The 27,628-nt window shown below is 47.5% G+C and overlaps 1 protein-coding gene across 3 annotated transcripts in view; it reads right to left on the bottom strand.

Annotated features, from left to right (window-relative positions):
* DOCK11 (dedicator of cytokinesis 11) overlaps window positions 1-27,628 on the bottom strand; it is an 81,329-nt gene that overhangs the window by 25,514 nt on the left and 28,187 nt on the right. Inside the window, exons 11-39 of one of the 3 annotated variants that reach the window (XM_014255279.2) lie at window positions 26,657-26,797; window positions 24,784-24,993; window positions 24,337-24,459; window positions 23,263-23,345; window positions 21,679-21,801; window positions 21,418-21,494; window positions 20,717-20,901; window positions 20,540-20,605; window positions 20,271-20,363; window positions 19,749-19,872; window positions 18,997-19,118; window positions 18,492-18,578; window positions 16,487-16,576; window positions 14,851-14,969; window positions 12,771-12,840; window positions 12,569-12,694; window positions 11,925-11,996; window positions 11,395-11,541; window positions 10,830-10,913; window positions 10,304-10,415; window positions 6,705-6,883; window positions 4,738-4,851; window positions 4,169-4,244; window positions 3,801-3,904; window positions 1,792-1,903; window positions 1,605-1,671; window positions 1,084-1,131; window positions 831-896; window positions 469-602 (exon numbers count right to left, since the gene is read on the bottom strand). In XM_014255279.2, coding sequence (XP_014110754.1) covers window positions 469-602; window positions 831-896; window positions 1,084-1,131; window positions 1,605-1,671; window positions 1,792-1,903; window positions 3,801-3,904; window positions 4,169-4,244; window positions 4,738-4,851; window positions 6,705-6,883; window positions 10,304-10,415; window positions 10,830-10,913; window positions 11,395-11,541; window positions 11,925-11,996; window positions 12,569-12,694; window positions 12,771-12,840; window positions 14,851-14,969; window positions 16,487-16,576; window positions 18,492-18,578; window positions 18,997-19,118; window positions 19,749-19,872; window positions 20,271-20,363; window positions 20,540-20,605; window positions 20,717-20,901; window positions 21,418-21,494; window positions 21,679-21,801; window positions 23,263-23,345; window positions 24,337-24,459; window positions 24,784-24,993; window positions 26,657-26,797 — 3,154 coding nt within the window. The remainder of the gene's footprint in view (window positions 1-468; window positions 603-830; window positions 897-1,083; window positions 1,132-1,604; window positions 1,672-1,791; window positions 1,904-3,800; window positions 3,905-4,168; window positions 4,245-4,737; window positions 4,852-6,704; window positions 6,884-10,303; window positions 10,416-10,829; window positions 10,914-11,394; window positions 11,542-11,924; window positions 11,997-12,568; window positions 12,695-12,770; window positions 12,841-14,850; window positions 14,970-16,486; window positions 16,577-18,491; window positions 18,579-18,996; window positions 19,119-19,748; window positions 19,873-20,270; window positions 20,364-20,539; window positions 20,606-20,716; window positions 20,902-21,417; window positions 21,495-21,678; window positions 21,802-23,262; window positions 23,346-24,336; window positions 24,460-24,783; window positions 24,994-26,656; window positions 26,798-27,628) is intronic. The other 2 variants (XM_088062510.1, XM_005526193.3) reach the window with 2 other exon arrangements.

Below are 27,628 nucleotides of genomic sequence, written 5' to 3'. Positions count from 1 at the left end.
CTAAGTGCTGACATAGATAAGGTTACTATCACTGTCTTTAAAGCCAGACAGAGCATGAGGTGTCCAAATTGTCTCCAGAGAGGGGAAATGGCAAAGTGCTTCAATGGGACAAAACGCACCCACATGGAGAGGCTCAGAGCAGATCCCAGCACAGGTTTCTGTGCAGTGCAGTTCTCCTGAATGCCCTGCTCTCTACCCAAACCAAGGTGTTACCTGCACACACACTCAGCCAGGGAGCTGAGCCCAGACAGGCAAGAGCAAAAAGCCACACAAGTCCTAAATCCCAGGGGTGATTTTTAAGGGGCCACCCACATCCATCTAGGAATGTTTGTGGGGAGGCCTGGTGACCACTGCAGTTCTGCAGAATTTGAGTAACCTGTAGCAACCAGCAGCAAGTGGAAAATGGCTACATGCAGTTTTCATCAGGCTGACACGTGCCCTGGGCCCCTCTGGCTCTGCTGCACGTACTGTGGTTGAGGGTGAAGGAGGTCTCCAAGCTGCCCAGGTGCTGGAGCCGCACCCCAGCCCTGCTGCGGAGCGCCGGCATGGTCTGGGATTTCCTCTCGGCCGCCGTGTGCTTGGATAACCAGGCATCCTGCACCCTGCAAGGGGAGCAAAGACAGGGCTTGGGCAGCAGCAGCAGCCACACCACCAGGGCATGACACAAGGCACCAGGATGGAGACCTCTCCCCTCCAACAACCAGTGTGGGACAATCCCAGCGGGACTGACCGCACTACGCCGATGTCTCCGCTCCACAAGGCCCTAGGGCTAACACAAGAGCAGGGATGCTGCTCAGGAAGCAGGGATGCAGCTGGGACTCTTGTCTCACCTGCAGCTGGCTGGGGGGGACACTGCCAACCTGCGCTCGCTTGAGCCTGGGGGTCTCATGCAGGAGCTGGAGGGGAGGGAAGGGGCAGGGTGCTGAGATGAGGGGCCCCTGCTCAGGGCACGGTGCTGAGCAGAGCCCCAGAACCACTGGGGTTTGCCCAGCGTGGGTGTGCACGAGCCCATCCCACCTCCCCTGGGGCAGGGAGCACGGGGACGACCCCCACACCCCAGCACCAAATGGAAGGATGCAGTACCTGGCAATATTTCTCTTCCCCACGTATCTGAAGTGAAATAAACACACCCTAGGAAAAAAATAAATATGTATCTGTTACACATCCTGCAGATCAGGAATGATCCAGAGCATTTAAAACCTACCCTATTCTCGTCTGCAGACACTTCTCTGTGCACAAGGGTTTGGGTCTGTATTTAAAAGTCACTTGACCTCACACTCTTGATTTCAAAATTATATTGCACATCCCTGTCTTCTCACCCATTTGTTCCCCCAAATTTCCTGCGAAGTGGAGGCTGTGACAGTGACAGGGGAAGCTGAGCCCACAGGTGGTGGGACACACCCCAGAGAGAGCACAGGGCACCACCACTACACCGTGCTTCTTCAATATACACTTGCTTCCCTTCAGAGGGAGGAAGAGTTTGTCATTACAACCTGGCCAGACACCCCTAGGGCTGCACAGGACAGTGTGCACTGTGGTCTCCTCCTTAGCCATTCTGACCACACAAAGGTGCAATGTTTGAATAGCAGTCTCACGATACTCACTCCAGAAGCATGAGGACATTGATCAGCTCCTGGGGGGAGAATTTGTTCCAGTAAGCTAAAAGAGTATCTGAAAGAAAATGAAGAATGGTGCACTGAGATTTTAAAAAAATCAAAGTGGGGACCTTAAAGACCAAAACTGATGGTCCCTTGTCTTTCTGGCTGCCTCCAGTGAGCAGAAGGCACCAACCTTCAGAGATCATCTTCACAATGTACAGGTAGCACATGAGAAGTGTCCGGATCTCGAACTGGTCCAGCCGGCTGCAGTGGGACACGCTGCTCCTCATGGAGCTCCTGCGGATCTGTTGGGACACAGGTGTGACACAGAGGGCCTGGGCTGTGCCCCAGAGCTGTGCAGCACAGGCACAGCAAACCTGGCACACATGCTGGCATCCTTCCTGCCTCCCATGTGCACCCCAAAGCACCCTGCCTTGGAAAACAGCTCATCCAGTGATGAGCAGCCTGGAAATCACCAAACACTTCTCTGCTCAAAGAAAAAAACATCTGGGCAGTGAATGACAGGTTACCCAGCAAAACACACAGCAGCCTGCTTTCATTTCCCCTGCTCTCTGCAGCATCTAAGTTCCTGGACAATTTTAAAGCCAGTTCTTGAAAAAAAAAAATCACTGTCTGTCAACATTTAAAGCAAAAATGTGACTTTCTGTTAAAGACATACACTTCAAAACAAAATGTCAGTTATTAAAAAAGGAGGACATTTAATCTTAAGAACTTTTTCCTCCCCTTGATTTTTGGAAGTGTTTAGATTTTTTCCTCCTACTTAGTGACTCAGGCAAAGTAAATCAAATCCTGCTGATGAGTCAATTTATGTGGGAAAGGCTTGGGCATTGTGTGGTGGGAAGCATGACTTCTAAAGTTATACCGATTTTATTTTGCATTCTCTGTGCTTGCCTGAGCTGTATCCTTTGATAAATGCATAGGATTAAACCCTAGACTTCTCCAAAGCTTTGGCTCATGTTTGGAGAGGGATCCACAGATCTTACTTGCCATTTATTCTGGGATAAGCTGTGGATGTGAGTCATAATAAAGCAGAAATAAACAATCATTTTAGAACTGGAGACATGGTGCTCTGGCCAGAGATTTGCTATTGACCGTGCCAAACCATTAAGACAGCACACAACTCACTCCAGGGGAATGGGGAAATGAGCTAAGTGCCTGCCTCTGCAGAGAACTGCTGAAGCTGTGCTCCTCCATGTGGCATTGCTTTTACATGGTTTTGTGGATATTGCATTCCCTAACAGAAAGATTGCTTTCAACAACTCTGAAAAACATTCAAGCACATTCAAGAGGATGTCTGGCCATGGGGGAAGAGCTGGGCTGGAAGCAACACCACCTCCTGCAAACCCCATCAGCGGTGCTGGGGCACATGCTCAGGGCTTTGCTGGAGAATCAAGTGTCTGGCTGTACCCAGTGCTGGAGCTCTGTGATTTATGGAGGAGAGCTTGCAAGTCAGCACACAGCCAGGAGCCCAGATAAACTTTGCCTTGCTTGTTACAAGGGCCAAAGTTTTTGAAGATGCATCAATGACCCACGCCAACCCAAGATATCTGGAAAATGCCTTGAGGGAAAACCAGGGACTGGTTTGCACAAATACCTGATTTCCATGTGTGTAATCTGCCAAGAAGGAGAGTACTGAATACCCCCCAGTCTGAACAATGGGGTCACAGGTATTTGTGGCATGACCACAGTCACCTTCTGCAAGTTTGGGCCTGTGGTTATTCACCTGGGCTGGTTTTTCTGAAAGCACTTTATCTTGAGTCAGTGGTCACTGTCAATCTCACACCACGGTGCTTTGTTTCTCATTTGGAAACCAATTCCCAGCACCAGGCACTGGTGTCTGGCCAGGCTCAGACCTGCCCACACACAGGGAGCACATCTGAGTATGGAAAAATGCACCAGAGGAGCAGAGATTTTCCACATATTTTGTGTGAAAGGTACGTGATTTTGCCTTTCATCTTCAACAAGTAATTTGTCAACAATTCTACTTTTGGCTCAGTGACGTTTGAAGAGGGAAAGCATACAAGACCCATGACTCTGACCTTTGTTAAACATCCATCTGTTTCCAGAGATACCTATAAGCTGGCTTTGGAGAGTGCTACCACAGAAAACTCATTTTCCCTCTCCCTTATTTAACAGAGCCTGCAGGCTGAGTGCTGCTCCTCCCAACCCCTGGTACATTACATTTTCACTCTGATCCGGGGAACTGGTTGCTCCCTCTGAGTTCAGGGATCCTTTTGAGTCCTCTCGTTTTATTGCATGGCCATTTGGAAGGGCTGCTCCACAGGCTGAAAAAAAACCACCAGACCCCACAATTAAGCCCTTTGCACTTGTCAGCACAGCACAGATGGGGCTTGCCAAAGCCCCATGTCAAAAGCTGGAAAAGGAAAAATCTGGAAAGGGCACTTAGGGTGACACCACATCTGAGGAAAACCATGCAGAGTCTGTGAGGTCTTTTAGGGGATGACTGTTTCAGGTTTTGGGTGCTTCAGGTTGGTAATAGCTATGCTAAAAATAATTAGGAAATTTAGAATTTAGAAAAATTAATTTACCTGGATCTTTGTCTGCAATCAGGCTGGATCTGCTTGAGGGGGATGGAAAACTGCATATGAATTCATCCCTGGATGCCTGTAAAGCAATATAAGGTTCTGTGACCAATGAAAGATAACACCTCTTCTCCTACAGAAGGGAACAGTGCAATACAAAATGGCAAATTAGAGCAGGTTTTAAAAACAACACAGATGAAAACAGAAATTTCCTTACTTCTATAACAAGGGACAAAGGACTTGGTGAGGAGTACAAAGAACAGCAGAACACATTGAAGTCACAGAAGTGTTTTCCTTTTTGTTTTTCATCATTTGAATAGAAATTCTGAATTTTCTCAGATGTCCTATTTGCTATTCTTTTGCCCCAGCAATGAGGGAAGTCTGGTCTGCAAGGCTAAGGCCACTTGGGAGCCACAGGCACAGCTCTCGGGGCACAGGCAACTCCCCAGAACTGCTGCTGGAGTCCCAGGCTGAGTCCTGGAGGGACTGCAGCTGGAGGGACTCACCTCCCCTTGTGGGGACTGCACACACTGTCCAAAAGCATGTCAGACATGGAGGCACCCAGCTTTACTCACAGGGCTGGAGGCAGGGCAGGAGGTCAGTGCCTCGTGGCCGGCCACGCGCTGCAGGTTCTCCAGGAGCACCCCAAACAGAGGCAGGTACAGCTGGGCAATTTTTGCCTGCTGGTTCTGAAAGCAGGCACAGAGAAAAACCTCAGTAAGAGCCCAGGTTTCCAGTGGAGTGAAAAAAGAGGAGGTCTTGAGCTTTTTTTATATAAAAATATATAATATATGTATACATATATGTGTATGTTATATAAGTGTATATATATATACACACACACACATATATATATATCTGTATTCACACACTGTATGTGGTGGTGTTTGAGAACATGAGCTGGTTTGGCTCCTCATTTCCACTTCTAGAGCTGACAGAGAGGTATCACCCCTCTAGCACCAAGCTTGGGGCACTGGGGGGTTTTGGAGGCTAAATAACATTCCCAGTCATACAGGATGTGTGACAAACTAAGTCCTGGATTCCCTCACTCTTTAACTGGCACTTGATTTGCACAGTTTGATTTTTAAGTGCAACACCCAGGAGTAACAGAAACATTTTCTCCATGCCTGGTGCTGGCTACTGGTTCCAGTCAGAAACTCTCTATAGTAAATGCTTCTAGTGTAAACAGTTTCTAGGAAAAGATTAATTTGGATTAACTGGTACAGACCAAAAATGATTGGGTTGACATTTTCTAAATGGAGGACTCTTTTACATCCAACTCTTTTTTGTTAAATATATCCTGGATTTTGCTGAAAGGTTAAAAAAAAAAAAAAGAAATTTAAGGTTTGCAACATTTTAAATAATAAAGAAATCTAATTTTTTCTTCGGATCCAGTATGACAAAAGATAAAAAAAAATCTTGAAAATACTACTCATGAGTTGACAAAACCTTCTCTCAGCTGTTGACAGAGCCAGGGTTGGCAGGGTGTGCCAACACATGCTCAGCCTGTCCTGCCCAGGATGTGATTTTTTTTCCCTTGGAGTCTCTGGACACCAGCTGAGCATCCTGCTCTGGCTCCATGCAGTTTCCTGGTCACACTGCCTTGAGCACAGCTCACACACAAATATCCTGCGGGACAGCAGTAAGGCAGGGGGAGTTTCTGAGGAGCCAGGGGAGTGCTGCACACTGAGGGAACAAACAGCTCCTGAGCTGGCCATGGATCCTCACTGCAGAGAACAGCAAGCCCACCTCCAGCTCAGGCCTCCAAACAGGCACAGAAGGGAGGGAAGAGGAGCTGGTTCTGGGCCCATGAGAGCCCCTGGAGCACATGGGGCACTCCTCCCACCCTTCATGCCAGGAAGCCATCCATGTTCCAGCAGCACTCAGGAATGCAGCACACTAGGAGCAATGTGAGGGCCACAACTCGAAACAGAGACATGTTTCCAGGCTAGAGCAAGGACAGGTAGTGTCTGCACAAATAGCTGGGCACTTTGCAGGGTGCATATGGGTCAGCAGGGAGCAACACCGAGATAAAACAAACCCATTTCCAGCCTCTTTCAGCATCATCACGTCCTGAGCCTCTGACCAAAGAAAACTTGAGGAAATCCAGCACCTCATGAGAATCAAGATCCTCTCCTGAGTCACTGATTAGTAAAACATGCATCTGACTTGTAACAGAGATCAGTTCTGTTTCCTGATTATAGCATATTAATACAGGATATGAATTTAGGCCCAGGACCAGAACATCACTGATGTCCTAATTTTGTTGAACAACTCTTGGCTAATGACTCTCTCATGTTCCTTAATGATTTAGGGCTTAATTACCTAAATACTCAGCATGAATAAGAAGGCTGCAGTTGTCTCCTAGATGGTTTCAGAGCTATTACTCTTATCCCATAACTATCAGTTATTTACAATGGTTCCCTAAAAAACAATTAGAATACCCTTGGGTGCACCATGCAGTACCTAAAACTCTGGTATGTGATTTTTTTTCATAAAATTCAACAACATTAATTTAAAGAGCCAACAAGACAGGTCTGACCTTGTGCTGGTATCTGTTGTCAAAGGCATGCTTGATCAAGAGATTTTTTAATACAGAGATGGCTGTATATCTGATATCATAATTGTCCTGCAAGGCAACAGAGGCTTCTCTAAGAAGCATCCCCACGAGGAAGTGATGCTTGCAATACTCATCAGTTAAACTGTACTCAAGATTTGTATCTGAAAGAAACAACAAGGCAATGGTTAAGGCAAATGTTCCAAGAGTCTGTTCAGAGCAAGACTTAACAGTCATGGTAAGCCACAAAGTCCTCGAACAGTGTTCACCACTCTCCTGCAGTGCACTGATCTTTGAAGAAAGCTGAACTGATCATACAGTTTTCTCCACCAGTGAACTGTCATGTCAAAGAATTTGGTGTCTTCCAGGCCAGGCTGTTCATTAATTTCAGCCCTCACTGTTTCAGCAGCACCTCAAGGAAGGATTTCTGCAATGTGATGTTCTGCAAAGCTTCTCTCTCCAATGAGTAATTTGTAAGTCAGAGATAGCTGAAATGGGGAAAGACAGCACAATTTATTGCCTGGGGATGCTTTGCTCCTGACTGGGGGCTGTCCTGTAAATTCCCAAGCTACCCAGGCAGAGGGGATACCAACCTCCACCAAGCAGCTGTGAGGGTGGGAATGGGCAGTGGAAATGGTGGGTTTACCTGGCCAGCCAGCCCCAGCAGTGCTGCCCTGCAGCTCATTCCACATCCCCCACCAATCTGTGCTCCTTCTCTCGAGGTCAGAGAGCAGAGCAAAAGCATATAGTGTTGCTGGGATGAGGGGTGCAAATGAGGACACGGTGCCAAGTGGCCAGTGCTGCACCCCAGCCTGCACAGCTGGGCAGCTGCATGGGCCAGGGAGCCAGGCTAGGGCTCCAGGCTGCTGCTGGCCAGAAGCAGATATTGAACAGCTCCTCAGAAGCTGCACTGACTGCCAAGAGAAAGCCAGCTCAGTACCTCGACACCTTGCTTAACTTAACTTGTAACCTTAACTTAACTTAACCTGCATCTCACACAGATTCAGACTCTGTGATCAAAGCAGAGGCTGCTACCAGGATAAGGCATCACGTCTGCTGAGGCACCTGGGCAGGGCAGCAGTGACAGACACAGACTGTGGTGCAGGGTCATGTGCACTGGGCTGCTGTGAATGGCCTTGTCCTGACACCATTATCCCTGCCAGGCCATTTACCAAAATAGAACTGCCACAGGGGTTTGGTTTTCACTTCACTCCAAAGCTCTCTGTTCTTCCCCCAAAACCTACAAATGCCAAATGCTCAGCTCAGATTTTCTTTTTGCAAAACCCCACAGGTTCTAAAAGCTCTTCTGTGGTAAGGCAGGGGGCATTCAGCTTTGAAAATCCCAGCCAAAGGGTTCCAACAGCTATGTGGCTGCAAAAGTTATTTTTAAATTCATTGATTCAAAAGTAGCATTTACTGGAATGTGAAACTCTGATTCAGAGGAAAGAAAAAGCAATCTGGCACATTACCTAGCTTTCACTGTTAGTCATGTTAGCAAATGCCTAATTATCATACGTCACGATTATTACATTAGTTGGATGCAAGGTAACTGATCAGAAAGTGAATACTTAATTTGACATTAGAGGATTTGATCATTCTAGTTAGACCTACCTAATGAAGTGAACCATTCCACAGCAAATGAAAAAAATTCTAATTATGTGTAAAAAGAAAAGGGACAAATAAAAAGACAAAAAATAAACAGGAAAAAGTAATGCTCAGAATCTTGGAGAAACAGGACAGTATGTCATGTTTTAGTATTATTTGTGAGGCTTTTGCTTAACTCTCAGCTTCTGTCAATCCCTTGGATTCTTTCCCATGACAATATTGCAAATCTAATTGTATGCAGCTGGCCATGAGGCCAAGCTTGGGGGCTTGCTCTGGCTGATGTCCTCATTGAGGCAGCAGGGACAACCAGTCCTGCATTAGCTGGGAGGTTTCAGAGTTGCTGTTCCAAGATGCAACACTCCAACTCAACAGGATGTTGAGTGCAGTTGAAAGCTGTGCTCTGCCAGCCTGCCCATCTGCACTGGATGAAGTTGCAGAAACTCTCTCTATCCACCTCCCTGAGGGCTATTCCTTCTTTTCCTAGAAGCAGAGCAGTAGGGCTTTGGGCATCCCCTCTCTGCATCCAAACAGGCTGATGAAGAGGTCAGACACACCAGCAGGGTCCCTGCTGACCCCTGTAACCACAGGCCTGTCCATAAAGCCAGACAAGTTTTCAGTGAAGGTGCATGGCTCTACCATGGCAGCCAGGGCTCAGGCACCACTGCAAAGGCACTTCTGCTACCTGAGCTTGAGCTGCTCGGCTGCCATGAGCTGCATGTGAACCTCAGCTGTAGGTCCAGTCACAATAAAACACAGCAGAAAAGATGAGCTGCCCTTACAGCTTTTCAGGTTAACCATCACAAAAGCAAAGGCAAATGTTACCCAAGAAAGAGCATCTTTATGTTACTGTGCCACTAGCAAGCATCAGAGAGGCAACGTGCCTGTGTTTTTCTTGCCTGTTTCTAGAATACTCTTTGTTATACAATGCCAGGCAAGTAGCCAAACTGATGTAAGAGATTAGCAGCTGGTCCAGAAAACTCTGAGGGCTCAGATATTTGCCAAAATAAGGCCTATTTCATTTACTGCTACTTCTGCCACCTGTACGTGTGTGGAACCACTTTGGGACTTGTATGGCTTCACTGTGAAGCACAACCAAACATCCCCTTTCCTCCACCAGAATAAATCATACAATCATAAATCCATGGGGCTTTTACATGGGGAATCCCAAACCTCACTCTCCTCCAGGCCAGGCTATTGGCATCCAAACCTGGCAATCTCTACTGCATTTTTGCAGCACAGATAAGCCATTAGGACCCAGAGGGGATGAGGCTCTGTCTGTAGCACTCCTGGGGGCTGGCAGGGGCTGCACTGCCATCAGTGCCACAGCTGCAGCCACCCACAGCTGCTCACAGCCCCTGCTCAGCCCCTTGTACCCCGTGTTGAGCAGCTTCAGGAGCAAAGAGAACACGGTGTGACAGCGAAAGCAGCGTGGCTGTGCAGGGGTGCCACAGCACAAACACCCTTGGAATGCACCGAGGACTGGCACGGGCTCAAGCTCTGCTGGCTGCCTTCAGGCTCCAGAACAAGCTCAAACACACTGTGCACTGCTGTGCTCTTGCTCAACCTGAAAGCAGAAGGTAACCCAGATCCCCTTCTGGTGGCCACAAGGAGAGCTGGCAGCAGGGCAGTGAGTTCAGTCTGTCCTCCTGCACCCCCATTCCCTGCAGGACCCACCATTGAGACACCCACTTCTCAGGGGAGGCTGAAAACAGGATTGCATTGCACAGCTTGCCTATTTACTGAAAGACAGGCAGTGTCTTCCAGATATTGCTAATCCCATGTAAACTAAAATATAGGAAATACCGAAAAGACTGACTGCATACCATACTGGAACAAAATGATGTAATCCTGACAAAAAAACATCTTGTCCTGAGGTCAATGTCCTAACCAGGACATACATTTCCTTGACATCAAACCCAAGTTCATCTAGTCAGAAGCCATAAAGACAAAAAAATTATAGCTCTTTAGCCAGAACCTACCTTGAACTCTTTGGAGCTTAGGTTTGGAAAATGTCATTGGTAAGTTCAGAGGAATGTAGTGCTCATGATTGCAAATAGTTTGAAGAAATTCAAACTTGTACTCAACCAGCAGCTGAGATAAAAAAAGACAAACACAAACTATGTTTTTAGTTTGACACATTTTCTTCCAGTTCAATGTGCTTGTTGCACAAGGATTGAAGAATCTAATAAATAGCATCTGGTGCAACTATTAAATGGCAAATTCTCGTGTTGTTCTCTCTAAGTGTCAATGCACATGGATGTCACTTGGGACTTTTTTGTCTCTTTCATCCAGGCTATTAACCAGTCTATCCTTTCATTCTGACTCTTTAAATTACTTTAAAGAACATCTGGGTACAAGCTCTTGGCCCGGACAAAGAGGCCTCTGCCTCTAAAAGGAACAGAGTCTAAAAGGCCTCCAAGAGTTGTGTAAAATAATCACTACAAAGCTGGGACTGATGTACATATGTACAGCTGCAAACCACTTTTCAAGAAACCTACTGCTTACCTTAGGGTCTTTTGGGCTGAATCCAGAAATGTAATCATTTATCAAGTTAAAAACAAATCCTCTGTCCATAAAGGTCAAACAACGCTGGAGAAAAAATAGCAACATGTGGCCAACCATTAAATATAAAAGCAATCATCCTAAATCCCCTCCATACTACTGTCCTGTCAGCAGCCAGATTTCATCCTCTGGGTTGCTGCTGATTTTCTAAAACATACATGATCCTGTTTCTCTGAAATCATTTGGGTGATCTTACTTAAGTCTCCAGTGGACAACAGAAGTATTTAAAATGAGAATATACATATTTCAGGTTCCAAACAGTTGCTAGGTGTGCCTGAAAACCCTCAGTAACATACAGAGTTACTGTCTCTTTGGAAAGAGAAGGTTTCCTTCCTAGGAAAGCTTATCCCCTTGAGAGTTTTTACAACTGAAAAAAACAAAGACAATATAAATTAAAACCACATTTGTTTGCTTGCTCCGTATTTCTCATTGTCTACTTTTTTTTTTTTTTTTTTTTTTTTTTTTTTCCCCCTGATAAAATCCTGGGAGAAGGAAAGAAACTGCTGACCTTCAGGAAGTTAGCCAAGCTAAAGTTGACATTCCTGGACTCTTCAGGGATCTCATTATAGCGGATGGTCACGTGAGGAATGATGGCAAGCAGCAGCGAGTGCAGGGCGTGCTGGTAGGACTCAGGGAACCTCTGGCCTCTGGGCAGCTGAAACCAAGAGCACATCCCAGCTCAGTGCTGCAAGCTGGGGACAACTGAGCACAAACAGTTCTTTAGGGCTTGTTTTTGTTGCTCCCTAATAAAACAGTGGCCAAAGAAAGTATTGGCTGCAACTGCAGTAGGTAGTACCAGAAAAGGAGGCTGCACAAGCCGTAAGGACTTCTGGAATTTTTAAATTACAGCTGAGAGCGAAAGGACAGAAAAGGGAAAAGTAAAGTGAAAAAGAAAGTTAAGCTGTTCAGCTCGGCAAGTTGTTTTCTTTTTAACAGAGAGCCACACAGCTTTTCAGAAAAGCTTCTGGAGGAGTTTGTGACAGTTCTGTAATGCAGCATTGACCAATTCATTTTTTATTAATAATGAAAAATTTTTACCTTGATTTTGTTTTCTTCCAGTAAGTACATTGCCATCGACTTTGCCAATGCTTCAAAGAAAAACCACGAGTACTAGAAGGAACAAAGAATACTATTACTTTCCTCAGCACATTGGACATGACTGATAAACTCTCTCTATGTGGGGAAGCACCTATGTGGGAGGGAAAGCATCCAAATGGCTTTTTGGAAGCACAGCTCTGCTTGCACAGTTGACTCAGAATAGACTTGGCAGCCTTTGCTGCCCAGAGACCTCCTGCCATTCTTAGGGTGGGAACAGATTTAGCCCCTCTGCAAAGTGAGTTTCTGCCTCTCTGGGCCTTTGCAGGGCTTGCACCCTGCCAAGAACCAGCTGAGTTTGGGATGCAAGCCCTGCAAAGGCCCAGAGAGGCAGAAACTCAGTTTACCTCCCAGGTGTGGCTTGAATGAACAGTCTATTGGTGTCTCCTGCCATGGGCTTAAATAGAGGTTCCCTGCAAGAATTCATCTCTGTTCTAAGGGGAGAACCTCAAGGATGTGGATGCAAGGAGCTGCCCTGGCAGCTTTGCCCCTGCAGTGGGTTTGGATGGGGATAAGTGTGGGGCTGTACACCAGACCCCCTTTTCTTCCCCTCTACCCTTGGCAGCCAAGTACTGTCAATACTTCACCTTGAGTAGCTTATTGATGGCTAGAAAATCTGCTGACTGCTTCAGGATGGTGGCCATGGAAAGCACCAGGATTTCATGGGTCATCTTCGCCTGCTTGGCACTTGGTTTCTCAGCTCTAAAGACATACTGAGGCAAGAACAGCAGTGTCAGTGTGTGCCTGCTCCCAGCAGGGAGTCTGGAGGGGCGGTGTGTCGTGACTGACCTTTATGAAGGAGCGCAGGTAGTGGTCCAGACCTTCCTCGTGGCACTTGGACACGATGTGCAGAAGAACCCTGGGGAGAAACGTGGTTTGTGTTTAGCACGCAACACGAGGGCAAGTTCCTCTACCTCACAAAGCAGACAGCATGTGTCCCATCCTGCTCAGCCCCAAGGGCCTCACTGCTGGCATGGCCTGATCTGCAGAGCAACAGTTCTTGCAGGCCAGCACCCCACACACAGCTCCTGCACCATCCTTGCACAAAGCACTCAGATGATGCTCCCAAAGCCTCTTCTCCACTTCTGTGCTGGCCCAAGAATCACCCAGACAAGCTGACTTTTAACACTCAAGACTCCTTGCACGAGGAGGTGAGACAGAACATTGTCCATCACTTATAATCTGATACCTCCTTGAACCCCAGAATTTATTCATTCTGGAAGCCTCTATTTTTTTTCTTTTATTTTATTTACATCATATGGTCCTTGTTACATGCACTGGATTATTTTGGGCTGTTGCCTTGCAGTGTGGGAAGGTCAAGCAGACCCTGGAGAACATGCCAGCCCTTTGGACTCATTCCCAGGCAGCTGATCAAGGCAGCAAGAGCTTGGTTTCCCCAGCCACTACTGGGGTTTTACATTCCACTCCCAGCCAGAGGGAACAACAAACTATTGCATGTTGTCACAGACCCCAGAGGCCAAACCACAAGGAGGAGTTTACAAGCCATTTATCAGATAAAGAAAGTCTGATTAGAAAAGAGACATTAAACAGAAAGCTACTGACTGGAAAGCATCAGGCTAAGCTTTGATAAAAATCACTGGAAATGAAGGTGGGAGCTGGTCACCCAACAGGTACCTGCGGTCACCTGCTCCCCTGTCCTCACCCTCTGGTGCTTCAAACAGAGTGGAATTACAGTGCTCCACAAAGGAAAAGTTCTCACAGCCCACATCAATATGGCACAGGGCTGTGACTGCAACAGGCACCACATCCCTGGGCCCAGGGCTCAGCCTCCAACCTCCACCTCCACGAGAGCAGGATGCTGCTGGTACCTGGATGCACGCTCTATTGGCACCAGAGAAGGATGACATGCAGCATCCCCTGTGCAGGCAGCACCTCACTGAGGCAGCACCATGGAGGAAGATGCGTGTTTGGGGGCATCTCTGGGCTCCAGGGAGTCGCTGCCAGGCAGGGAAAGCTGGAGCTCCCTGCAGTGCCTGCCTGTCCAGCACTGCCTCCTGGGCCAGAGCACTGCAGGATCTCCACCCAGCACAGCTGGGGCTGCAGAGCACTGCAGGATCTCCACCCAGCACAGCTGGGGCTGCAGAGCACTGCAGGATCTCCACCCAGCACAGCTGGGGCTGCAGAGCACTGCTGGATCTCCACCCAGCACAGCTGGGGCTGCAGAGCACTGCAGGATCTCCACCCAGCACAGCTGGGGCTGCAGAGCACTGCAGGATCTCCACCCAGCACAGCTGGGGCTGCAGAGCACTGCAGGATCTCCACCCGGCACAGCTGGGGCTGCAGAGCACTGCAGGATCTCCAGCTGGCACAGCTGGGGCTGCAGAGCACTGCAGGATCTCCAGCTGGCACAGCTGGGGCTGCAGAGCACTGCAGGATCTCCACCCAGCACAGCTGGGGCTGCAGAGCACTGCAGGATCTCCAGCTGGCACAGCTGGGGCTGCAGCAGCCACACCCAGCCCTGGGGCAGCAGGAGCAATCCTGACAGCAGGGACTGGGGTGCTGGGATGAGACCAGGACATTGCTCCCCACATCTGCTGCCTGCAGCTGGGACACGCCAGGGCACTCTGGAGCCTTTTGAAATGACAATAACTCAGCTCCCAGACACACCAAACCCTTTCCCTTTTGAGAAACAAGCCAGGAGTATCTTAAAAGCACCACACTTTTCCTCACACCACTCCCAGGCCAAGAGCCCCACTATGGCCCCTGCCACCCACATGATCCAGGGGAAGACAGCAGCAGGGGACAGCCAGCGTGCTCTCTTGGCACCCTGTACTGGGAAACCAGACCCTGCTCTGCACTGCCTTTTGTGGCTTTGCATTTGTCACTGGATGGTTCACCCAAGACTCACATGGTGCAGTTGACAGCTACTTCATCCTCCTGCGTCACGTTTGTGAGGACTCTAAATAGTTGCATAAGAATTACAGGTAGAAACTGAATCATTACTTGGATCTCCATGGCGTGCAAACACTAAAACAAATGTTCAAAACACAGACACTTTTAGTTCAACGTGTTGCAGATGTTAAACATTTACAGCCCGCAGACATTTCTGTGGCAATGGGACAGGCAAAGGCTTCGGGGTGTGGAAACGCTCCATCCCACTGGAGGACACGGCAACTTGGACCCACAGCAGGACTTGCTGCCTCCTTCCAGCTGACAGATCCCAGCTGCAAACCTACAGGGACCAACATAAATCCCTCAGGGCAGGTATTAATCCTCATCTCAGATGTGTCCAGGCAGCTATGACTTAATTAGAAGTCACATGCTACTATTGGATTTGAAAAGCCCAGAATTTAAGGCTGAAGTTTTGCTCTCAAGTCTTCTCATCACTTGTGCCAGTTTTTTGAAGTCCCATTTCCACAAATGCCTTTGGAACATGAAAAAACTGCTGCCCAATGACTTTCAGAGAGACTTTTCAAAGATTGCTGTTGAAAATGGAGTTTAAGGCCCTTGGCAAAGGTCAAGATCATCTCATGCACACGCTCTCCACCAACCTCACAGAGCTCTTGTGCCTGAAGCTCATGCATGATATGAGTCTAGGAAAGACAGCATGTTTCATTTTCAGTTTTCAAACCATTAAAAACCAAAAGTTTTTAAAGCTGTATCTAGCTATTTAAATTACTGAAATTCTTGAGGTGCTGGTGGTTAAGAATCCCTCACTTGTGGTTAGCACATACCTATCTCCCTGTCTGTAGGCTGCACTGAGGGCACTGGGGCTTGGCAGGATTAGGACCTGGCAAAATGCTCACAACAAAACTACTGGGCTTGGCTTTGAAACCTGCTACTATTTCTATTTCTTTAAATTTTATACATTATCTGACACACATTAAGTAACCCTGTGGTGACACATCCCCACCACTGGAAGTGGAGCTGTTGCTACAGCACCACTCTCAAGAACAGGCAGTTATGGAAGGAAACAAGGACAAGTAAATAGCCAAAAATAATATTCCCTGCAGAAGCCCTTGCTGGACCTGCTCCAAAGCCCTTACTCATGCTGCAGTGATTACCAAAAAGCAGGGTCTAGGTCATGGGTCACCTCTGCTCAAATTTAACTGGCTGATAATCTCATGTATCTTTTCCAGCCTGAAAAAGAACTCCTGTTTCAAATGGGCTTCCAGAAAATAAGGAATTATGCTACAGTTTAAAGGGCTGAATCAAACCTAGAGCAGCACGGGAGGAGTGTGTGGGTCCACCAGGAGAGAGCTTTGCCATGAGCATGGCAGAGCAATGCTGACTGCTTGCTTTATCCCTTGTGGAAGGCAGAGGGAAGCAGCACACAGAAAATCGTCTGACAAGATAAAATGAATGTAGGGACATGAAAAAACATTTCATTTAAATACTAGCCCATCTGACAGGAAAAAGCAAAAGTGAGGGTACTGCACAATGCACTGGCCCCAGCAAGGGTGTGTCCCCACAGGGAAGGGTTCTGGGTATTTGCTGACAGTCTGTAAAAACACAAATGAAGCCCAGTGACAGGCAGTGTTCACCTTTAGGTATTTAACAAGCTCTCCTGGCACTTCCTTAGCTCCCGCCTGAACCAGCTGGCAGTAGTGGAAGAATTTGTGCAAGTGCATGTCCTGGAAGAGACAAACAAGTTCAATTCAGCAGCCTCAACATTTGTCAGCCCCTACTTCACTGCTTGCACTTGGAAATCTGGTGACTTACCTGCAGCAGTGGGCCATGCTCCCCATGACCCTGCCAGTGGCACTTTTGATCCCCAGCTGCCATCTCCCAGGACTGCTCTCTGTCTTTTCCAACATACCCATCCACTGCTCAGCCCCTGGCTCCCAACTAACCCCAGTATTAAGCACAAAACTTCCAGCAGTGTTAAAATCTCCTGTGGTCCTACTCCCCTGAGCCCCAGTCCCCAGCCAACACCAGCCTGGAGAAACAGCAGCTCTCTCAACAGCTGCAACTCACAGAAACTGCTTCACCACCTGCCTCCCACTTCCATCTGAGGCAGGCTCTCCTTGCCATTACTCTCCCTCCTCCTCCAAGGTCAGATTTAATTACTGGCTTATTTAACTCTGAAAAGCACCTGGAAATGGAATTTGGTGGGATGCACAACTACTGTGCTGCTCTCAGTGCTATACAGAGTCAGTAAATCTGCAAAACAGAGTTGGATGCTGAAAGCCATTTGCTCTGAATGTAAATGCAGCTGATGACATCCAGCCAAGGGCATTGCCCCAGGGGCAGAGCTGACAGGAGGTGCCCTAGAGAATGTGCTGCGGATCTTTGTTGCACATCACATGAAACTTAGGGAAGTCCACAACTACAGCAGAACACATGAGGACTTGGTAAAACAGCCTAAACTGCTTTCAAAGGCAAACCAGGACTGTTTTCTTGTGTCTGCTGTTGTCAGAGAACTTTTGTTTTAAAAAAACCTAAATTTTATTAAGTCTAAAACTAGCTTGGACTAAACGATCTTAGAGGTTCCTGGGAGTGTCCTTCCTTTTGTTCCTTCTCACCTATAGAATTTTTCCCCATTAGTTGCAGAGAAACCTGACTGCTAGTACTTATTAGGTGCTTGAAAACACAAAAAATTTAGCTGGGCCCAGGAGGGAAGGGGAGCAGGTAAAAGAGAAGGCAGGAGCAGCTGTGGGCTGGCTGGTTTTCTAAAGCTTCAGAACAAAACACTCAAAACTGTTATTACTTTAAAAAAAAAAATTAATTCACCATAACCCAGACAGAACTACTTCTTTTTCCTCATCTACATGGCCCCTGCACCCCCTGTCCTACCAGAGCACCCTACAGTACCAGCCACCACCACAAAACTTCTAATACATCTCATCCACCAACCCAAAATTTCTACACATTCCTACCATTCCAACTAAGTATTCCACAACACCAAAATCAACTACCCACAAGAAGTTTGTAAAAGATAACCTCTCCTCCATCCTTTCCCGTCTCAAATGAAAAAACTGTCACAGTCCCTGTTTCTGCTTTGTTATTAATGCCATAGTTATTGTTATTTATTTACCTTGTTATACATACTAGTAAAAAACTGTTACTCCTACCCCCATATCTTTACCTAAGAACCCCTTAATTTCAAAATTACAATAATTCAGAAGAAAAATGTTCACATTTTTCATTCCAAAAAAAACTCCTACCCTCCCTAACAAACACCTGTCTTCTAAACCAAGACAGAGGTCTTTTCAACATTAATGATTCTACAGTTTGGGGAAACCTCTCACATCCACCAGTTCTGTCTTTTGCATCATTGAAGCAGGTCATTTTCTCAAATGTTTCCTTAGTCCTGCCAGTTATAGTGCAATTGGCCAAGGAAACATCTCATTCAGGCACACAATTATCTCATCCCATCCAGCCAAGGGGCAGATCCCTGCAAGTAATCCCAGCCATGCTGCTTCAGAAGTATCTCTGCTTTGCACACCAGGCACCAGGGCCCTCTTCCCCACACCACCTATGGCCTAGCTGTAGTAGAGACTCCTCCTTTGCACTTGTGCTGGAAGTTTTTTAAGGTGTTTGACTTACCTGGGTGTAAATGGTTGAGTCCAAATGGATTCTGATTTTAAACAGTGGCTTTGCTCCATCCACCCATTTTGCATCCATGCTGGGCTGCTGTGAACAGACAACATCCAAGCACTTGGTCTCAGACTGTGGTGAGAAGGTGGCTCTGTGCAGACACCTGGCCAGAAGGTGCTGGCTGGGGTGGAATAAGGGGTTCACCCCCAGCACAAACACCACCTTCCCCCAAAAGACATGCACACAGAGCATGAGCTCACTCTCCTGCTCTGTGCCATCTGCAGCTGCCCAGCCTGCCACAGAAATATCCCCTGCAACTTGCATAACCAGAGAAAGTGGAATTAAAGGTGTTCTGTCTCCCATCCCTAAGAACTTTAAGCTTTGGGGGTGCCCTGCACTAGAGATCTTTTCAGCTGAGCAAAGAACCAACAGAAACCCAGAATTTAAAGTGGTAACAAAAGCTCAACTTTGCTCTTCCTTTTCCATTCCAGCCCGTTTCAGGTGGCCTTCCTACCTTCCGTGAGTCAGTGTCTGCGAGGCCCAGGTAGCCGGGGGGGAGGCTGGATGACACTGGCAGGTGCCGCTCCAGGGTGACGATGCGCCCGTCCTTCAGCAGCGGCGCCCAGGCGAACCCCACTGCGGAGGCAAGCACGGCAGCAGAGTCAGCAGACACACGGTGGAGCCTGCTCAGCTCCAAAAGAGCTCTGTCTCACCCTGGGAAATCCAAACCTGCAGCTGTGCAAGTGGCTGCAGCAAGGGATCAGCCACGTCGGTGTCATTAAATCAGCTTTCACCCCGTGAACAAATTCAGACACAGCACAGACCAGGAGCGGTGTGAGGGGCAGGAACAGCGTGTGAGCCATGGCTGTGCACCATGGGGGTCCTTTGAGGACTGGATGGAGGGAGAGGTTTCCCAACCGGTGGGACCTAGGTGTGCACATTCCTAGTGTTGGTAGGGTCAGCCCCTGAGACCCTGATCTCACAGCAAGTTCGTACAGGTGACCTGCCTGACAACAGCACACTTGTGCAAGTCAAGTCAGGAATGCACAGAAAGAGTTGCCAGACTGCAACAAAAATTTGAGCTTTAATAGAAACTAAAAACATTGAGTTTATTCCATTTTAGACCTACAATTTCGTATCAAGTTGCTTTTAGAAAAGAAAATACAGATAGGCTGGTAAGTTAATCACATTTTTTCTCATGTCCCTACATTTGTTTTATCTTGGCCTTTTACACTCCAACAGAAGTAATTTAAGCATTGAACATACCTTGAGTTTCAACGGTGTCTTGTTTTTTCGATGTTGCCTTTGTATTAATTTCACAGCTGACATGATAGAAGGTGAAAAGCAAATGATGCTTTTGATGGAGGTGAATTGGAAGCTCAATTTTAATCTAAAATGATATCATGATAGATCAGACTGTATTTTTAGTTGTGGGGTAATATTTTAGTTCTATTTCACTTCACAAGTGTTATGTTGTACGCAGTTACACAAGACACATTCTTACCCATCTTAAATAACTCCCAACATTTTCATCACATTTGCAACATTACTTATTAATGGGGGTGTGTGATTGGAGTGCACAAAGCGTGACAGTAAAGACAGCACAAAACAAACTGACATTAAAACTTGACAAAGGCTCTGGTTTTGCTGAGCCCTGCTGCTGAGGCAAAGGGCTGGTGATTATCTTTACCCATATTTCACCCAGCCCTGGGAAAAGAGGTATCCTGAAAATCCCCTTGGCATTGTAGCATCCAGGAAAATCTGCTGTTTCCCACACTTTGCTTTTACCTCATCGTAGAACTCCGGGCTCTGGTTGTGATGCAGCACGGCAGCGTACGCGTTTGTGGTCAGCAGAGGACCCCCGGGTTTGCCATATATGCACTGGAAACACAAATGAAGAGCTGAATTTGGGGTCCTGCCACCCTAAATCAGCTGGCCAAATTAAACCAGTGATCATGGAAACTCACTGCTTTCCTCCTGCCCTGCTCAGCCTGGCTGGTACAGAACACCCAGCAGTGGCCAAATGGCAGCCCTGATAACAGGTAACATTAACCCACCTTTAATGGCCTGGCATCAGCTTCATCTGAATCCCTGAACTCAACACAGACAGCAATATTCCTTGCCTGAAATGGGGGAGAACAGGAGGATGAGCAGCAGCATCACCCTGGCCCACACCAAGCTGGCTGCAGGTCACTGCCCAGGTCACTGCTCAGGTCACTGCCCAGGTCACCCACCTTTGCAAACACTTTCTGGTTCTCATACTTCAAGTGCAAGGGGTAGACATAGAGATGGTTTTTGTAGACAGTGAAGGGGTAACAGTATTTTGCAACTTCTGGGACAAGCTCCTCCACTTCAACTGCAATGTCCTCAGCGCCCTTCTCAAAAGGTTTTATAGGAATATAAGAAGCTGTGAAACAATCTAGAAGAGAGTAAGAACAGAAAAAATTAGGTCTATTAGAAAAGCCTTTTGGACAGGAGATCAGCCTACATAACCTGTGACAGGAGTTGCCAAAAGCCCATGAAATGACACTGAACACATCACAAGTCCTTTCCTTGCTTCAGTGTCTTCAAATCCAAGGTAAAGAATCAGAAACACTGACCATGTTTGTAAAAAAAAAATTCACCACATGATGTTATGGATCAAAAATGTGATATGAGATTGGTGGTAAAGCAGGCAGCTGGCTTCCTTCAGATACAGCATCTGATGGCCAAACTGTAAAGCAGTTCACCCCCTCAGGTAAATCTCTGCACTTGGACCACATCTCCTCCACAGAATGCATCAGAAAGACTTACAAGCCAGTGGTTGTGCTGAATTACTCATTTCTCATTGCAGCCCTGAGATACTCTTGTTAATAAAACAGCAAAATCCCCCCTAGAAGCATTAACTCCTGAGGCTCAGGCCATCAGCATTTATGTTAAGATCCAAGGTCCTTACTTGTGAAGTCTAGCGGGATGTCTTTGATGATGATATTTAACTGGGCTGGAATGACCTGCTGCTTTGTCTTCTCTGGTCTGTGTTAGGAAGAAAGGAACAAGAGTGCGAACCATGAAAGCTCAGGTGCTGAGTATATCATCAGCTTTTTTTTTTTGCTACTTCCAAGTATTTTAGAAATTGTCATCTCATGCTTACACTTAACTGTTTAAAAATGTATGTTAAAATGTCTGCCCAGCCCCTGCACCAGTCTCTCACACTTACTTCTTATACTCAGCTAAAAGCTTCATCATATCTTCATTTGAGAGTTTGCCACTGTCTTGCTTGTACAGGGGTGAGAATTTTCCATCAGCATCAAGAGTGCCCTGGGAGTCTTTGAAAACTGGTCTGCAGAAAAGAAGCGTTGTACTTTCAAAATGTTGGTAAACATACAGACACTGAGGTCTTTGGCACATCTGAAAGGCAGTTCATCAGGAAGAGCTTCACTGGCCTGTGACTGCTCCCAGTGCCACAGACCTCACTGCTCTCCCACCCTGACAGGGTGCTTGGACCCAGGCTGCAATTTGTCACTGCGATCACATGGGACATCATTACCCACTCCCTCTCTCCAGCCAGAAGGACACATTCAGTCCATTTCCAAGCCTGGTCCACAATCACAAACATCCTTTCATTCCCTCCCACTAACACCAGGTGGTAAAGCATCTTCCCACTTGCATATGGGGTCAGAGCACAGAAATCCTCCTGAGAAAGGAGTACATGAGAAAAACCAGTTTGGAAACATGCAACAGCTTCCTCCTGAAACCAGAGCAGGAGACTGGACTCTGCCCTGGATGAATACCAGCATCTCTGCCTTTGAAAAGAATGGCTGTCTGTGTATAATAACATTAAAGCATCTGCACTCCCCTTCTGTGCAAGCACTTTCCTCTGAGACCCACAGGGGAAATGTTCTGTGGATGTAGAGCAACACAGTTCCCTGCACCAGCCCACTCAGCTCCTTGGTGTCCAAAGACAGCTCTTTACCCAGCAGGAACAAACCTGAACCCAAAGTCAATGCCCACCCAGAGCCCACCATTAGGCTGAGAGTTCACTTGGAAGAGGGCTGAGTGCTGGCTCCCAGGATCCAGCTGCATCCCAAAACCACCATCTCAAAGATGAGCAGCCAGCATTACAGGAACATCCAGTTCAAGAACACACATTGCAAGCAGTATACCCCCAAACTCCAGCCCACTGTGACAGCTTTCTGTGTTCCCGTGTCATTCCCAGCCCTTTTGTCAAAATGCAATTTAGCACTAGGAGGCAGTAGATGATCTTGCCTTCCTCGGACTGAGCTTTAGAGAGTTAGCACTGACATACTTATCAGTCCCAATAAAAGAACAGCAAGGGAATGGGATCACTACCTCCAGCCATTCCCAAGAACTTTAATTAAAGCAGAGTTTAAGATGGAAAACAAATTCTGTCTGATTGCCACTGCCAGGCTGGGAAGTGCTCTGCTCTCATCCTGTCCCTGGCAATGGCTGGTGCCAGGAGGGAATTTCTGCAGTGATTCCCTTGATAGAATGGGATGGTGTATTTTGTCCCTAGAAATGTTCTGCCCTGATAGCAGTAGCTACAGGTCAGTAGGAAGGTTACTGCCTTCCCAGCCCTAGCACTGTTTACTTTTGAATATTTTGTTTCCAATTCTAGATAGAGCATTTCAGGCCAATCCCAATTCATTCTTGGGAGTCGGAGCCAAACTCTGCCCTCGGCTGCAACCTCACTGACTTCAGTCACTTGGGCCCTTGCCCAGCCGTGTCCCAGGTCACCCTGAGCAGCTCCCACAGCGGGCAGAGCCCAGCCCGAGGCACTGACCTGGCAGCCCAGCCAAAGGGCATCCGGTACTGCCCCAGACGGCTGCACACCTGCTTGGCCACCTTATGGACCTTCTGGGCAGCCTGCAAAACACGAGAGAGGCAGGGCAGCGTGTGCCAGGACCTGGATGGTGCCCAGAGCAGCAGGGAAGGGCACTGCAGTCCCCAGGGACGAGCAGCTCTCCGTCTGCTCCCCAGGCACCAGCGCAGCTGCCAGACGTCCCCATCCGTCACTTCACGCCACTTCCAGCTGTGACTTCGCAAAGCAATTGCAAATGTGGGCAGCGTTCAACCTCCTCGGGAATGAACTGTCAGCGGATTAGTGCTCTGTTTGCTGAAGGGTATTAGCTTATTTTCCAAAACCAACTGCAATTGGCTCATCCTATACAGACTTACAAACTGTGCCAAGGGAATGCCATCATTACCAGGTATTCTATAATCGACTTTTCAGGAACTACTCCTGACTGGCTGGAACAAGGCAGCGTCAGCTCCACCTGGATGCAGGCTGATGCCGGTGGTGGAAGCAGCAGGGCCTCTCCTTTGGCTGTCAGGAAACATTTCTTCACTTAAAGGGTTGTCAAGCATTGGAACAGGCTGCCCAGGGAAGCAGCAGAGGTATGAAAAAAACACATGTAAATGTGGTGCTTAGGGACATGGTTTAGTGGTGGGGTTGACAGTGCTGAGTTAATGGTTGGACTCAATGATCTCATAGGGTTTTTCCAAGATAAAGGATTCCATGACTCTATGCAAACACTTCACTCTGGGGATGAACGGTCCCACTTTTTCCTGCCAGCCCAGGCTTTGGCTTGGTGAACTGTAACGGGGAAAGGTCTGGCCCCAAATGCTTGAATGCTTGGCTCTTTCTAAAAATCCTCCATCTCTTTCCAGGGGAAGGAATCAAGTCTCCCAGGAGAGCCCAACTGAAGCCAGCCTGGGAACAGTGCAAAAATAATGGACAAAGACTGCATCTGCCCGAAGGAGACCGAAGAGCCACAGAACAAGCCGTGTTTCAGCCCACTCCCTACAGCAGCAGACAGCATCACTCAGTGGATACTCCCATGGCCCCAGCCAGTACCTTCCCAGGGTCCGAGTTTTTCATGTAGGGCTCCACACAGTGGGCGATGCTGCCCTGCAGCACCTTCTCCACACGGGCCACCAGGAAGATCTCTGCGTGCGGGTTGGTCACGGAGAACACCCCCTGCAACAGAGAGGCAGCAGCTGCCACACAGCAGGACCCCAGTGTGCACCACGGGGTGTGGCCCTGACCATCCCACTGCCCCTTCCCACACCCTGCCCCAGGGATGGGCCACAGGGGCTCACCAGGCCTGAGCACGGCCAAGTCTTGGAAAACTCTCCCTGGCGCTCTGTCACTGCCAGTGAGCCCCGTGCGGCAACTTCGACACTGCCCAAAACTCAAGAGAAAAGCTGGTTCCTGGTCACCACACAATGGATAACAACACACTTCAAGGTCACTGAAAAGCCTCAGCAGTGACACAGAGTGAGGAGAAAGTGAGATATTCACCCGTTTTATGTAGCGCAGGCAGGACTCGGGGACCCCGTGCACGAGGCTCTGGCCAGGGCAGTGCCCCTGCACGCCCTCTGCTCTGGGCTCTGAGTTATCCAGCAGCATGTCCCGGACAGATGGAGGGTTCAAGTCCACGTGGAAGTCAGCTGAAATCTTGCAATTACTTTTCAGGTCGAATAATGCCAAGCTTAGGAAAAAGGGCTCAACCTGGAAATTTTATTGAATATGTGTCTTAAAAAAATGCGTGGCACAGGCTCAAGAGTATTGATGTGCACTGCTCTCCCTGATAGGGAAACTGGGAACCTTCTGCTTCTGTTTGTTCCTTTAGTTTGGTACAGCAGTATTTTACAAGACTGTGCCACACAATCCATGCTTATTTGCTTTATAAATATACAGATCCATTTTTTCCTAAACCTTTTTGCATTTTGATCTAGTCAGTTTGAACAAAGATATATGAAATATAAAGAATGAAATCCATATATTTTTTATGTAAGTGGAAAACTATGAAGTCAGGAAGAAAATATGAACTCAATTTATTTGAGCTGTTTATCGTTTTGCAATGAGAAATCAGCTTAAGAGTGTTTATGATCACCTGCTAAAGATCACTATATTTATTTTCCAAAGTCTACCAGCTCTGGATGGCTCAATTGTGACACTCAAAATGTTCCTCAGATGCTATCCCAGGAGGAAAGTAAGTTCTCCCAGCCAGGAGAGCTCAAATACAAGGCTGACACTGCTGAGGAAATGCATGTGCAAAATCTGCCAAATGGTTTGTAGCTACTGACCTTGACAGCACCAGGCAAGTGGCAATAATTCATGTAATTCTAATTCAAACATTCTAGTAGGCGTGCATCCATGGAAAGATAAAAATGCAGGCCTGAAGATAAAACTGTAGCATGCCCAAGACATTCCAGCATGACTTGGAGGCATTACATCAATGCTGAAAATGTGCTGATTAGGTCTCACTCTGGACCTGATTAAGGATGGATAACAAGAACCTTTGCTATTAGCAATGCATCCATCTGCTGGGAGTTACTGAGCCTGGTGTCGTGTATCAGAGCTGTGAGCTGCCAAGATGAAACCATCACAAAAAAGCCTTTGTGATTCTACCAGGCATCAGACAGGGCAGCAGCAGTAGAGATGGGGCAGTGCTGGTGCCTCTGCCTCCCCTGCTGCTCTGCACCCCTGCAGGAAAGGCTGACTCCAGCCAGAGCAAGCACAGGACGTGACAGCAGGGATTTGTTCTGGGAGCAAAGACTGGAGGAGACTGGTCTGTTCAGCTTAGCAGAACAAAGGCTGAGGTGAGATGTAATAGCTGTCTACAGACATCAGAGGCTCAGAAAATACAAGAGTTTTTAGGCTAAGGCACAACTTTGGCACAATAACAAATGCATATAATCAAGTGACTGTGAATAGAATTAGGCTGGGAGTCAAAAGAAGGTTCCAGAGCAGGGAAATCCCTCACCACTAGGGGAAACAAAATAAAATACAGCCATAAGTGGTTTGGAGATGGAGCTTAATAATTTACCAACAGGACTTTCACAGGGATGCAGAATTTAGCAGACACACACTCCCCATTCCCTGTGCCCCTGAACCAAAGGTTTCCCAGCAGTCTCAGTTTCTGGCAGTCTGAGTCATATCAGCACAGACCCTGCCCCCAAACACATTTTGGAACACCAAAATACCAAAGCAACCAAATCCTGCAATGACTCTGGGCCAGCAGTCACCGCCTGTCCAGGTTCCACTGGTGCTCATGGCAAAATGGGATCATTTCACACACACCCCCCTCGCCCCAGATTAATCTGACAAGGTATTTTCTTGCTGGTGAGAGGAAAAAAGACAAAGCAGGACATGCTGGAGCTCCCCTTACATTGGTGGGTCCTTCTTCTGCCCTGTCACTCAGCTGAGCGAGGAGGTTGAGGGAGAAGTCCTGGCAGCAAACCAGGAAGCGCCTGCTGCACTTTTCTTCAAAAGGCTTCACATCTGGCTCAATCCCTGAGAAATCGAGTCTCTAGACAGCAAACAAACAAATCTGTTCTCATTAAAAAAGAAAACAATCCCCAGAATAATGTTAAGGGATTACATTACTGCCAATACTATCTTTATCAATTTCTTTTTAAGTGGTCCGAAAGGTACAAGCCATTCATAAGTAAATACGATTTGAGTATGTTACACAAAAGTACTCAAGACATGAATTCATGGGTATGTATCAATAGCAGCCTGTTTTGTAGAGCACAGCAAACTAAACCTCAGAATTATTTCAGTTCCTTCCTGCATTGTTGTAACCCGGGGGGATCCTCCCAAACACCACTTAGAGCTTGGGGAAGAAAGAGGAACATGAGACAACGTTACAATCAGTAAAGTATCTTCCACCATGAAGGTATGACTAGATTAGAGATAGCCCCTGTGTCTGAAATAGAGAGAAGGCACACATGGGATTGTGAGCAACATTTCAAAGTGGAAGGCATGTCCAGCAGCACAGCAGTAACAGCAGTATGGGTAGAAACAGCAAAGAGTGTCTGGCTGGGAAATCCAAACAGGCTCAGTTATCATCACCTCCTCCCTAACCCAGAACAGCCACGCCTGGTCTGTGCCTCCACATCCACCTTCCTCAAAGAGCAGGCACACTTGCAACCTAAGACCCTCAGCCTTTGACACACCCATTGTGCTGGGGGGGACAGAGCTAGCAAACACCCCTAAATACCAGCAGGTATTTTTGCTTCCCTTATTTTCTTTTCATGAGGGAAGTACGTTGCAGGTATACAGTCCTGCTCCCAGTTTGCTTAGCACCAGGCATACAAGAGTGCATGGAGCAGCACTGACTGGAGCAAAGACTCTGAAT

The sequence above is a fragment of the Pseudopodoces humilis genome, chromosome 15 (assembly GCF_049639895.1).
Source record: "Pseudopodoces humilis isolate 2021_Gansu_Grassland_sample_001 chromosome 15, ASM4963989v1, whole genome shotgun sequence".
Lineage (NCBI taxonomy): Eukaryota > Metazoa > Chordata > Aves > Passeriformes > Paridae > Pseudopodoces > Pseudopodoces humilis.
The sequence above is the reverse complement of the archived record's forward strand: the minus strand, read 5'-3'. Positions and strand labels throughout refer to the sequence as shown.